At 42.6% G+C, this 12,724-nt stretch overlaps 1 protein-coding gene across 1 annotated transcript in view; it reads left to right on the top strand.

The window, feature by feature from the left end:
• Window positions 1-7,579, top strand: part of LOC136673177 (teneurin-2) — a 186,044-nt gene extending 178,465 nt beyond the window's left edge. Inside the window, exon 4 of the mRNA XM_066648501.1 lies at window positions 7,491-7,579. Coding sequence (XP_066504598.1) covers window positions 7,491-7,501 — 11 coding nt within the window. The 3' untranslated portion in view covers window positions 7,502-7,579. The remainder of the gene's footprint in view (window positions 1-7,490) is intronic.
• The last annotated feature ends 5,145 nt before the right edge of the window (window positions 7,580-12,724 follow it).

Here is a 12,724-nt window from a genome sequence, read left to right as displayed (position 1 = left end):
TTCAGGTGGCACAATGGGTGGGTGACAAACAAGTGATTAATATCATCTCATCATCTCTCCAAATCGCCCTGTTATTTCTCACTCTGCATTGATCCTTTGGAGAAGGTGTGTGAATAAATGCTCTTTGTCATTCTCTTGGTTGAACATTCCTTTAGAGACTGAGGCATGACCTGTGCTGCTCTGTGCCGCTCTGTGCCATTATTGTGTACGTATGTGTGAATGTGTATGTGCGAGGGATGGAGGAACCTGTAGCAGTGAGAGGTGAAGATGAACCATAGGTGAGGGCGAATTTCCATTTGTTTTGTGCAGAAAAGCACCTGTTTATTTGTGTTCAGGTGAGACAAGATGTATTTAGATGGAGACGATTAGGGGCAGCATGACCATAGAAACCTGATTGTGCCCAATCCCCATTTACACGCGCACACACACACACACACATAAACACACACATGCTGAGTTCTCTCTCATGCTGTGCTTAGAATAGGCTCAGGATGAGGGAACACCCCCCACCATCCCACCCTTCTTCAAGAGCAGCACACCCCAGGGGAGCCTGCGATAGCATTGCTCTAATCCTTGATTAGATCAGATGGGAGGAATTGTTTATCTGACACACACACACATTCATTTTTGAGAGTTCTAATCCAGTTGTTGGTGGTGGGGAGGTGTATTTTCATGCTTTGCGGGTGCTAAAGTGATATATTTAGTTAAGGTAGGTCTGAAAGTATGTGTGTGGGTCTGCTTGTGTGTATACAATCTTCATAAAATAGCATTGGAGGCATGTTGAAGCAGCAACACACAAAAATAAACATGTCCACAGTCCAATAGAGGAGTGTAAAGCCCCGACATTGGGATTCACAGCATTGGAACATGGGTTCTTCAGAGTGAGCTAAATCCAATATTCCAAAACGTCTGTGATGAGCAGGAGTGAAGCTTCTGATCCAGAATTAATCATCAAACATCAGTACCTCTCTTTACCAATGTTTATGTGTTTGAAGACTATCAAATTCCCACAACAGTGTTCTAAAATCTAACGTGAAGCCTTCACAGAACACTATTGGCTGTTACTAAAGTGCAAAATGGGCACAAACTCCCAAATGCTCCCATTGGATGAGCATGTATCTACAAACTTGGTGTGGTCTTGGTTTGGTATCTACAAACATGGTGTGGACTCAGGGTGAGTCTGGATCTAGGGCTGTAGGGTCAACTCATACCTCATATGAGCCCGATGTCAGACGTGTTGTGGACCAGTCTAGCCCAGCCCGGCTCATTTGGCCCAAATCCAGCCCACACATCACTGGCCAGTGCTGTAACCAAAGTGCCACAGATTAGGCCCAAACGTATGATCCGCATACAATGTAGGCCTTCAATTTGTAAAAGGGCAGAATGATTCCTTGGGCATGACCCCTAATGTTTCATTAGTCTACCTCAGTAATTAACACCGTCACTCTGGATAAGCGTGTCCACCAAATACCTTCGCTGTAAATGTAAATGTTTCACCTGTGAGTCTGAAAAAAAGGTTTTGTAGGGAACTGAAGGCCGGAGTAAATCTCACTGAAGCTGCAGGATCAGGTAGAGTGCATGGGCTTAGAGCCTCCTCCCGTCATTAGCGAGTCTGTTTGAAGTGCTTGCTTACGGATGTCTGGGGAAAGCGGCCTGTTGAATCCCTGTGGTATTATCACTAGAGGAATGGTACTATTGCACTCAGCTAACACATATTTTTACACATATGTTTAGCCAGATGTATTCACCTGTTGTAGAAGAGGGTATTGCATAGTATTTTGTATTCCTCTGAATATCCTTATCTTTTCTGTACTCCCACAGCTCTAATTTGTTTTAAAAAATGACCTTTTTAGCAGAAGAAGAAGAAAAGAATACTATTTTAAGGACTTAAAGGTATGTTTTTGCAGTGAGATATTATTCACAAAAAAAAAAAAAAAAAGGAGAACCACTTTTGGTTCATTCATCTTGAAATGTTCTCTGAATTCATTTCCCACTGTTCCAAAGTTTTCTTATGTAAATGGTCTAACACATTTTCATTCTGTGTTCCTGTTAGTGCACCACGTGTGCATTAGAGTTCAGGGTAGTGAGACTGATTCACTTAATTTTGCTTCAGCGTTCACAAAATGAAACCCGGAGATGCCATGAAGGTTCTGACAGTGAGGAGAATATAATGAGAACGACGCAGTACATCCTGGATGAATAAGTTTCATGGAACTCAGAACTCTCCAGGAACTCCAGCTGGGTTTGTGGAGAGAGGCTGCAGTGCAGGTCAGCAGGCAGTGGCTTCTCTTTTCAGTTATCTTAAAAAACCGAACGTGGCAGAAGACGGCAGGGAGTGAGTAGAGAGAGAGAGACTGAGCAGAGATCCAGAGAAGACATCCTTAGCACAAGCGCTGATGCCCTCTACATGAATAGAGAGAGATGAAAGAGCTTTTGCTCACCTCTGCTTCTCAGTTGCTTTTCTCCTCCTTTCCCCAGTTGCAGCCACTGCTAAGCATCTTTACGCAGAGCAACCGGCACAAATCAGATTTCAGCAAGTTTACTCCCTGTGACTGTCTCTTTCCCTCCATCACAGGACAAGAATAGAAGTATTGTGGGAAGTTCAAAAGCAAAAAGGCTACCCAAAGGGTGTTAGGCAGAGGTTAGCACTTAAGTCCTATTTCCCCACAGACTTCCATCTTCTCCTGGTGTCTCTCAGAGGTTCATTCCTCAATCCAGTGACGCCCCCCCCCCCCCTTTCCTTACCAGAGTTGCAGAAGACATCACATTACCTACGTCTGCCTGCCAATCAGAGGCTAGGAGTTTGTTTAGTCGTTTCTTTCCCTCCCAGCTGTGCTCAAGGTGCTTTCTAAAAACTTGAAAGTGTTACAGGGAGCAACACGATGGCAGGTGTAATTTGAATTCTCCCCAGAGTGGCGAGGAAACAGACGTGACCAGATCAGAGGAGACTGTTTGTTAGAAATTCCAAATGGAGCCCATTGCAAGGAAATAGCTCCCAGGATTGATCTCAAATGCATATAAAGAAATCTTTCTAGCAAAGGCCACCCCTCCACGCACATGTGGGGGGGTGTTTTTCGATACGCAGCCGGGCAGCTATTTGAAATCAGAATTCTATTTTGTGAACGGCAGCATCAGTGCTTGAGGAATTTAGAGAAACAAACCCACAATTTCAAGGTTCTTCAAGTCGGTCACTACCAGAATGATAGAAAAGTAAATGAGGAAAAGACATAAATAAGTGCATAAATAAATATATAAACTCAGCAGCACGAGTATCAAAGGCTGTTTTTCTGTGTGTGTGTGGAGTACATGAGAAGTGGCTCATTTGAAAGTGTTTGATTTCTCGCCTCCATCTGGGTCAGCGGCGAGGCAGGACTAAGACAGACGAACGGGGCGGCCCAGGCGCTGTGGAAATAGAATATTGATCTAAGGCCAGCACTAAACTGTTCTGACAGTAGCTCCCGTTTGTTTTACCACATCCAGTCCATGGTGCAACAGCCACTCGGCCCAAGCCAAGGGGAAACCGAGCCCTCCCCTGAGACAGGGCCGCACCGGAAGCCTTTGAATTCTGGCTGTGGACTCAGCTGATACGGGACAGCGGTGGACATATTGTATAAACTTACATACTTATATAAGTATATGCAAATATTGTCATTGCTGCAAACATATGCTAAAAGAATATTTGCTATACTGTATTGGGTTACGAAAAAATGTATATAAAATTAGAAACAATAGGACTCTGAAGGCCATTGAGCCTTGTCTCTGGACTCTTTGTAGAGCTGGAAATATACCTCATGACATCAACATTCACAGACATCAACCTGTGTCACTGATACTAAATGTGTAAGTGTTCCTACAGGGGGAAACATTACGTAAGTCTAAAGTACACGGGGGCTAAAGCCTCCTAGCTTAGCTTCCCACTTAATCTAACACATCTGGCTTGAAAAGTCAGATGCTCATGCAGACCTTGATTAGTTAGAGTAGTTGTGTTGGATTAAGACTGGAAATAGCTCTGCAGGTTAGTAGATCTTGAAGGAAAGTCTCGGGCACCCCCTGCTATAGGATTTGATGGGTTTTGGTACCCTACTCGCTACTGTAGTTGAATGTCAGTGGTAATTACAGGCAGGCGCTGGAGGAGAGCTTGTGCTGATTGGAGAGTTTGGGCTAATCACAGTGGTGACTGTGGAGACGGAAGGATCCAGCAGCAGGCCCACACTGACTCCCATTACTGCCTCTGTAGCTCTGATGAGAGAATGCTGAGCAGAGAGGGAGATCAAGGCTTTTACTTCAGCCTCCATGATCCCCACGTCACCACTACCTCATTAGGAACCATGCAAGGAGTTTCCAGAAAGCTCATTTTCAGAAATGGATGAGACGCAGATGTCGATCTGAGGGAAATGGAAAATATGAGGGAATTGACCTCTCCTAGGTCCAACCATGAATGGGCATTTCTGTTTTCAGTGGCTCAGATTAATTAATTAATTTATTTTTCTCCATAGCAACGGCTCCTGTTTTTTGTTTTCTGCTTTACAGGGTAATATTTACATGATAAAAAAAATCATTTCAAACTTGCCGACCCTCAATTAGCTAATAAACATTGTCCAGATCGTCATAGCATTTCAAGAGTGAGTATCAGCACTGGCCAAAATACATACAAGCATCTGCAGCCAAATGCACATCCACCAGAGACATAAAGAGAGAGATAAGTGAGTGATAGTGACTTCATTCACACTCATCTCACCATCCTGGTGTAAAAGCACGTATCTGTTGGCTGTCTGAGGTTTGTGTTGAGGTTTAAACAGTGAGTAAATCCAAATCAGGCTCATTCTTGTGTTTGTATTCCTCAATTAGTTTTGATAGTGTTTACCCACTGATGGCTGGTTTACTTCCAGATGTTCTGTTAAAAGATTAATAATGCTTTTAATCTCATGCATTCTTTTTTTTCTTCTTTGTTTTTGCTTGCTACCCTGTTGGGCTTTATCAGAGAGCATGTCTAGCTTTGTTTCCTCACATGAAACCAAGCCTTGTTGGGATTGCTTTAGAGTTGTGGGGTATTTTGCTTTTGACTTGGTTATATCAGATTGAATAACACAGCTTATTATTTTTATTTAGTTAATGCTGATTATTTATCATTTCAAAGAGAGATGGTTTCAAAGGGAGATGTCTAACTTTTTTTTTTTTTTTGCATTTTAATGAACCTTGAAAAATGAACAATGAGATTCTATCATGCATTCAGCAGTACCCATTAATAGATGGATTACAAGCAGCTTAGGATGAGTATTCAGGCCAGCAAACATGGCTTTCTTGCTGTTTTAGAGAAGGCTTTAACATGGCACGTGCGGAAGGCTTCTTTTCTTATTCACCACATTCTTCTCCATCTATTGCTTTTTCTCTTTTTCAGTTCCCCAAACTTTCTCCCTCATTCAGCCCTCTATCTCTATTTGCTCTCACCTCTTGTGCATTTTCAGGCTGCTCTTGTTTTAGAGCTTTTATAGGTATTCAAGAGGGCAGGAGCTTTCTCCACCACTGGTCTTGCTTCAGAGTTCCAGGTTGTCCCTTCTGAGACATCTCCCCTCTCAATCTTTCCAAGGTCACATGCAAAACCCTTTTCTCAGACATGGTCCTGGTGTCACGTCTGATTACTGGTGTGTGTTTTCATCATCCAGGTGCCTTAGGTCATGAGCGGAGTGTGTGGGCTTCAGTCTCATTTCAAAATGCATCAGACATTTGCATCAGGAGGAGGCGCTGGTATCACAGCTGTGAATATTCGGCATAGGCATTGAATTATTGATGAATCTTTTTTCCATTTTTTTTTCTTTTCTATCCACACAGCACTTTCTATCTGCCAAAGATCCTCTCGCCCTCTCGTTCTCTTCCTTTCTGATGCTGTCTCTCAGTACAGCGTATTCAGGTATATTTGTGAGTAGAACATTTCCTAGCAAACAGAAAAGCAGCAAAATTCACAAGGAGCTGAATCCAAGACACTTTTGTTTATTTTTTTTTCTCCTTTTTTATCGTTCCTCTGAATGAAACCAACTTCTTATGACCAATGGATACTTTCAGGTTAATCACGGACATGAAATCACACTCCCCGCCCCTTTGGAATTCTGGCCCCACCTCCTGATAGCTCTTAACCCCTCCCACTCATTATCATGGCCATTTGTTATGGTTGGCAGTACATGTCCTCTGTGACCTATATTTTCAGGCTGCTGTGGCAAACGACATTTTATTGGTTTACACCATGGGTTTTCAGTTGGGGTCTTAGAGGTCTGGATTCTAGCACAGCTTGGGGATTTCCGTGTTCAAACATGACTGATTCTGCTCATCAGTAAGGCATACAGCTGCAACCAGAATTGATATCCCTGATTTACGTCTTTTAATTAAGAGGCTCACATTGGCTCCTGGTTCCTAGACCCTGGAATCTCACTTATTATCCTCTTTTTCCTAGATTCCATCATTTGTTTGTTTTGGGTTTTTTTTTTTTAATTTAATCGATTTGCCATGTTTTATTTCACACAAAGTTTTGCCTAAATACTAAATAAAGTTAAGTCCAATGTATCGATTAAGGAAGCATAAGGATAGGTAACATTTATTAGCTATAAGACCCCGTCAAAGTCTGTTTGTGACGACTAATACAAACCTACATCAGCTGCGTTATTCCAGCAAGCATCAGTTGTCAAAAAGTCTGCTTTAGTCCACCCTAGAAGGAGTTAAAGTGAATGAGTCTTGTTTTAATAAACCTTTATGAAAAATATCTTGGTACTTGAAAAATGTATATAGGCTCCATGTATCCGTACACTGTATTTACTACTTGCTTGTGGCTCATGTAGGCATCTTCAGGACCACTCCTGATGTTGTTGCATGTGGGCATGTACAACGTGGGCACCTTGGACAGTGCCTCTCTGTGATTGGTCCATGGAATCGTCAGAAACACTTTATTTTTAATATTATTAAAACAAAGTACAAACACAAGACACAAGAAGTAGCAGAGGTAGCAGAAATATTACACACACACATACAAATGTGTTTCACAACCATCTATCTCTTTTTTTTTTTAGTCGTCCAGATGTTTCATTGATAGTTAACCGCTATGTGTTCCGGCGAGCTCTAGGCTGGCCCCTCTCTGTCTCCTGTCATTGTGTACTGTACCTGGCGGGACCTTCCCGAGCCAGTGCCACCTGCATGGCCTCATTCTGTGGCCCAGTGCTGAGATATTGCTTTATTTCTGTGGATCAGCAAAATGAAAACCAAAATGAGAAACACCTCAGAAGCATCACCAGAGGCTAAATGCGTTATTATGTCAGATTTACAAATTCCTCTCTCTGGAGTATAAAACTGACCTACATAACTATGGACCATAAAAACACCACACACACACACACACACACACACACACACACACAAATGGCCCAGTTCTGCTCACTTTAGTTCACCTACTCCTTTTCTTTTTTTCCTTCCCTTTCCTTTGTGTTTCGCCTTTCTCTCTTCACTAGCAGTCTGGTGAATAATGAGGTGTCTGAACCGGACTGCAAGGGCCCTGGGAGGGGTAATACCACATTGGTCTGATACATTCTGTAATGGAGTAAACATTTTCTGCATATGGAGATTCCCCTGCAGCCAAATGTGGAAGTGGTACGCACACATCTCACATATTTTCTATGGTGATTAATAATGGAGGGCTCCCTCAGAAGAGAAAGAGGTGTTTGGAGTGTCAATCCCCACTGTCTTCCTCGATCTCCATCATGGATCTGTTCCATATATCACCCTCCTGTGTAGATCTGGAAAGAACAAGGACAAATCAGAAGCCGGAGCTGGCCAATCTCTCTCTCTCTCTCTCTCTCTCTACTTATTTTGCAAGAGTGGCCTCCATGGGCTGATGAGTCAAATCAATCACTGCAGGTTCTTGGGCAAACCCGAGGCTTAACAAGAAATTGACCTTTATTTCCCTGCCAAGAAGGTGGGGAACCACCTTGGGGGCCATAAACTGAAAAATCAGGCATGGAATTGACATCTAAAACAGGGCATGCTCTTTATGTGCAAGCTTCCATCTCAGAGACCATCCTTTTTGCCACAGAACACAGCTGTGGAGAACACACTCGCATCAGTTGTGCTCCTTTTACCACACATCATGAGCAGCATGAGGGATTTTCCACAATGGCGCGTCTGAAACAAGTGGCTGCCAAAGCAGAAACTCCAAGATAAGGAGGAAGGATGGAGTAAAGAGGGTGGGAGACAGGATCTGTGGTGTGTTACTGATCTCCGACTGGGTGATGGACTGTATGGATGGTCTTATAACCTTCTCTCTTGCTCTTTCCTCTTTGGGGAGATGGATCAGTGTTGATGGCCACATACGGATATGGCAAATATTGATCTTACAGGTTCATCTGCGTGTGAGAGACAGAAGGAGAGAAAGTTAGAGAGTGGGAGAGAGATAGCGAGAGGGAGGGAGGGAGAGAGAGAGAGAGAAGCTTTTAATGTTTCATGGCAAACCAACAGGAATATGTGTTGCACAGTTGAAAGTGTTACTGTGACAGCATTATTCCCCAAGAGGGTGTTACTCTGTTGGAGTCCAACAGCTATAATGGGAAAAGTTGGCCTCCATGGGTGAGAACGTGGCCTAGAATTTAGAACACGCTCCATTATTTAGCAGGCTTTGAACATGGTGACCTTGAGATAAAAATCCATCCAAGGGGAATGCATCTGAGGACTTGACTGAGCTCTATCTACATCAAACAACGGAGACGCCATCAAGCTTTTTCCCTCAGGCCAAGCCAGTCGCGTCTTTCTTTCTCTTTTGCACTCTCTCGCACCCTCTTACTCATTTATGTACTTCATTTACATGACCTTGCTTATAGGGGATGTCATTGTTGTGCACACTTTCGGTCTCTGATATGTGGTTTTCAGGCACTGAATACAAATGCCCCATCAGTAGCTCAGTAATCACTATTAATCACAATTAGGCCAGCTGGACCTCTCTCTCTCTCTCTCTCTCTCTCTCTTCCTCTCCCTCCCTCCCTCTCTCTCTCTCTCTCTCTCTCTCTCTCTCTCTTAGATGGATGGATAGCGTCATTGTGCAGAGGCACAGCAGACTGCTCCGAACCTTCATTATGGGTCACTCAGACTCATTTAGCTGCTGCAGCTAAATTCAAACTCAATCAGTTCCACAATGAGTGGTATGTTAGCTTTTTTAGAATCTCATGCCTCCATATGTAGTGTATTATTAGCTACCATTCTGCTAATAATTAAAAATTCTGCTGTGCCAATCTGTTAGAATATTGTCTTTATCAACCATGGGTTTCGTCTTATTTATTTATTTATTTATTTTCATGCATATCTCTGGCGGTTGATCCTCATTGCCTCAACGGTTCGTTCTTCATGTTTAATTTATCAGCAGTTAAAAAGCAAGTTGCATATATTTAGATCTTCAGAGAGCGATACCTCTGTCATGTCAGTCTGTAGCTTTCATATCTCTCTCTCTGTCTCTCTCTCTCTTTCCCACTCTACCATTTTCCATCCCTCCCCTGGAAAACACAGAATAATTGCATTCTCTCTAATAGAGCGGGTAATGTTGACAGTACATAAATCCTGCCACAGAAATAGCATGTCATTTATCATCTGATTTGGCCTCTTTGTTTTGGCTCGGCTGCCTCTCTCTCCTCTCTTTGTCCCTGGTGTCGGGCGCTTTATCTGCCTGCGCTGGGCCTGATGACTGTGACTGGATCTCTGTGTGTGTGTGTGTGTGTGTGTGTAAACCGTGTGTATCTGTGTGTGATTGGGCAGATATCTCCCAGCACCCAGGATCTAAATACAACAACACACAGTGATGTACCCTGGCCAGTCACCTCCAGTTTCTGCCAAGCAATCTCTCTCTCTCTCTCTCTCTCTCTCAGTCTATTCCTGTCATCTCCACTTTGCTCTCACACATCTCATTTGACAGTGGTCCCATCCAGATATCCACAGATCCACAGCCAAAAGCTCATCTGCCCCGTTCTGTCCAGTCTCTGCTTCTTTTTCCTCTCTCTAAATTCAATTCAATAATAAGCGCTGTTGGTATGACCATATTTGGATACAGTAATGCTAAAGTATTAATACAGTGTTGACTATCTAAAAGCTAATACACACACACACACATATATATATATATATATATATATATATATATATATATATATATATATATATATATATATATATATATATATATAATAAAATGAATAATGATGATGATTATGTTGATAAAACAGCAATCTAAAAGAACAGCAAGAATCAAGGAACATATTAAACATTAAAGGAAATAATAAATGTATAATAATGAAAATTTAACCTAAATGAACATTTGGAAATGGCAACAAACAACAAACAGGGCACATTTTGTGTGTGTGTGTGTGTGTGTGTGTGTGTGTGTGTGTGGGTGGGTGGGTGGGTGTGAGGGAGTGTGTGGTGTGTGTATGTGTGTTGGTCACTCACTGTCCCTCACTGAGTGTGAGGCAGGCAGATATATATCTCGCTACCAGTGCGCTGCTCTCTCTCTTTGTGTGTGTGTGTGTGTATGTGTGTTTGTGTTTCAGCTAAGATACAGAGTTTTAATCATACCAAAACGTTAAAATTAACCTGTATATATTCTGCGAAAAACCCGTCAAAGCCCGGCTCTGGTTTCACAAAGTTTACATTTAAACTAGCCTAAGAAACGTCGGCCCCAAAACACCCACAGCCTGATATAATCCTCACTGAACTAGACTCAAAGTCACTGTTTGAATTCTTCCCTCATGTCACAAATCAAACTTAATTCTGTACCTTAAATGCACTTTGATATCACCCTCGATTTTGATATTGAATCCACTCCATAAACCAAGATATGACGGGGAAATACGGACTCATCAACACAGACTCGTACGTGAAAAAACACTTTGTTTAAAAAGCAGTCGTCAGAAAGAAACATGAGTATGTGGTCTTCGCATGAATTAAGAGACAAAGGCATACACCCTATTGAGTAGAGAAACATAATACAAGTTTTGCAATTGCATAGTGGTTTGAATGATGGCGTAACGACTGGAGCCACATGGGGGCTATTGTAGCGGTGCTTAGATTGTACAGATATGTCAGTATCTCTTTATATAGGCTTCGACCCTCAGATCCTCTTTCAATTCATATCCAGATTCATGATATCACGCATTGTATCTGCTTTCATCAGGATCCTTCACTACCCACCGCATCTTATGTTCATCTATGTCTCGACTTATTTGAGATCTAGTGAGTAAACTATATCTCAAGGGAAGCTGCCTTGCCTTTTTTTAATAATAATTAATAATTTAATAGTTTAATATTTTTATATACAGGGAGTGGGCATTCTCTCTTTACACTTTACACTGAGGATCTCTGAGACTGCACTGTGAGCTGTGACAGAGACAAGAGAAGAGACTGTGACAAGAGAAATGCGTCTTAGTGCCATGCACCACATGGCAGTGACTGAAGAATAAAAAACCTTGCTTTAAGACAAATACATTACCAGCTGTAAATGTGGCCTGCTTTTTCACCCTGTGCAGTCGCTTCATCACTTCAGCTCACATTCAGCTGTAGAAGATACAGGGTGATAGGTCAAGTCTCAACTGGACACATCAACAGAAAGACCACAGCTGTCTGTCCATCACACAGACGGGGAAGAGCCAGAGGGACAGACTGTAATTTGTACGGTGAGAAGAGTTAGGGGTAAGGGGCAGCAAGCATCATTGTTTTTGCCTTTGCAGTGGTAAGTACGTAGAGTAAGGTAAGGACAAGGTTAGTGAAGCAGATCCAGTGTGCTGTGGCTTCATGGAAGAGAGCTGGAGGAAGTGAGAAGGAAAGACAAATAGAGAGAATCCGAGAGAGGGAGCGAGGAGAGGAGGGGGAAAAAAGACGAGTTGACACTGATTCCCCTGCTAGCTCCCTCTCTGAATAGCAAGCACTCTCTCAATTATTCATTAGGCAGCCATGGAGTCGAGCATCCATAAAGGAGCCCTTATTGTTGGCATTAGCACTAGGATAGTCCCAGTACACACGCTACATGGTACCTATCACTCAGCATTATATTAGAGCATCTCTCCTGCTGAGAGTAAAGGGTTCTATGTGGGGTGTATGTTTATGCATGCGTATGTGTGTGCTCGTGTTTCTGTTCCTGTACATTAATGCTTCAATGCATCATTAAGACTCTCAATACAGAGTGACCGTTGCTGTAACCATAGGGAATGTGTCTATCGATTTCCCACTTTCTTCCCCTCTTGGGTCCTCAAGGGTTAATTGCTTCACATTTGTTTTCAGAGGGTCCTCAATCAGTGCTCGTCAAGGACAGCCAGCATCAATCTTTTTCAGACTTTTTTTTTTCTCTCTTCAAGCTTGGCTTTGACATCTCAGCCTTAATCAATCAGAGAGCTGCCTGCCAAAGACCTGGAGCCTGCACAGCCCTCTCAGCAGGGGCACCCCTACAGCGTATGCAGAACGTGTGAGGCATGTGGGCACAATGCCCTTTGGGGTGCTAGAAATGCCCAGTAGGATTCAGTAAAGTCAATAAAACACGACACATTTATTAATGGCATATTGTGTGCAGATCAACTCTTCTACAAAGTACTATTATATTTTTCAACCCCGTTTTTTTTTCCTTCTTTTTGTGTGTGTTTTATGGTTAAAGTAGCACTAGGTGAGATTTGGGGGTTTTGTTGTTGCAGTTTTAGTTTGTTTTCACAAGTTACATAGT

Source organism: Hoplias malabaricus, chromosome 17, assembly GCF_029633855.1.
Source record: "Hoplias malabaricus isolate fHopMal1 chromosome 17, fHopMal1.hap1, whole genome shotgun sequence".
In the NCBI taxonomy this organism is placed as follows: domain Eukaryota; kingdom Metazoa; phylum Chordata; class Actinopteri; order Characiformes; family Erythrinidae; genus Hoplias; species Hoplias malabaricus.
This window is presented reverse-complemented; position numbering and strand designations above follow the sequence as displayed.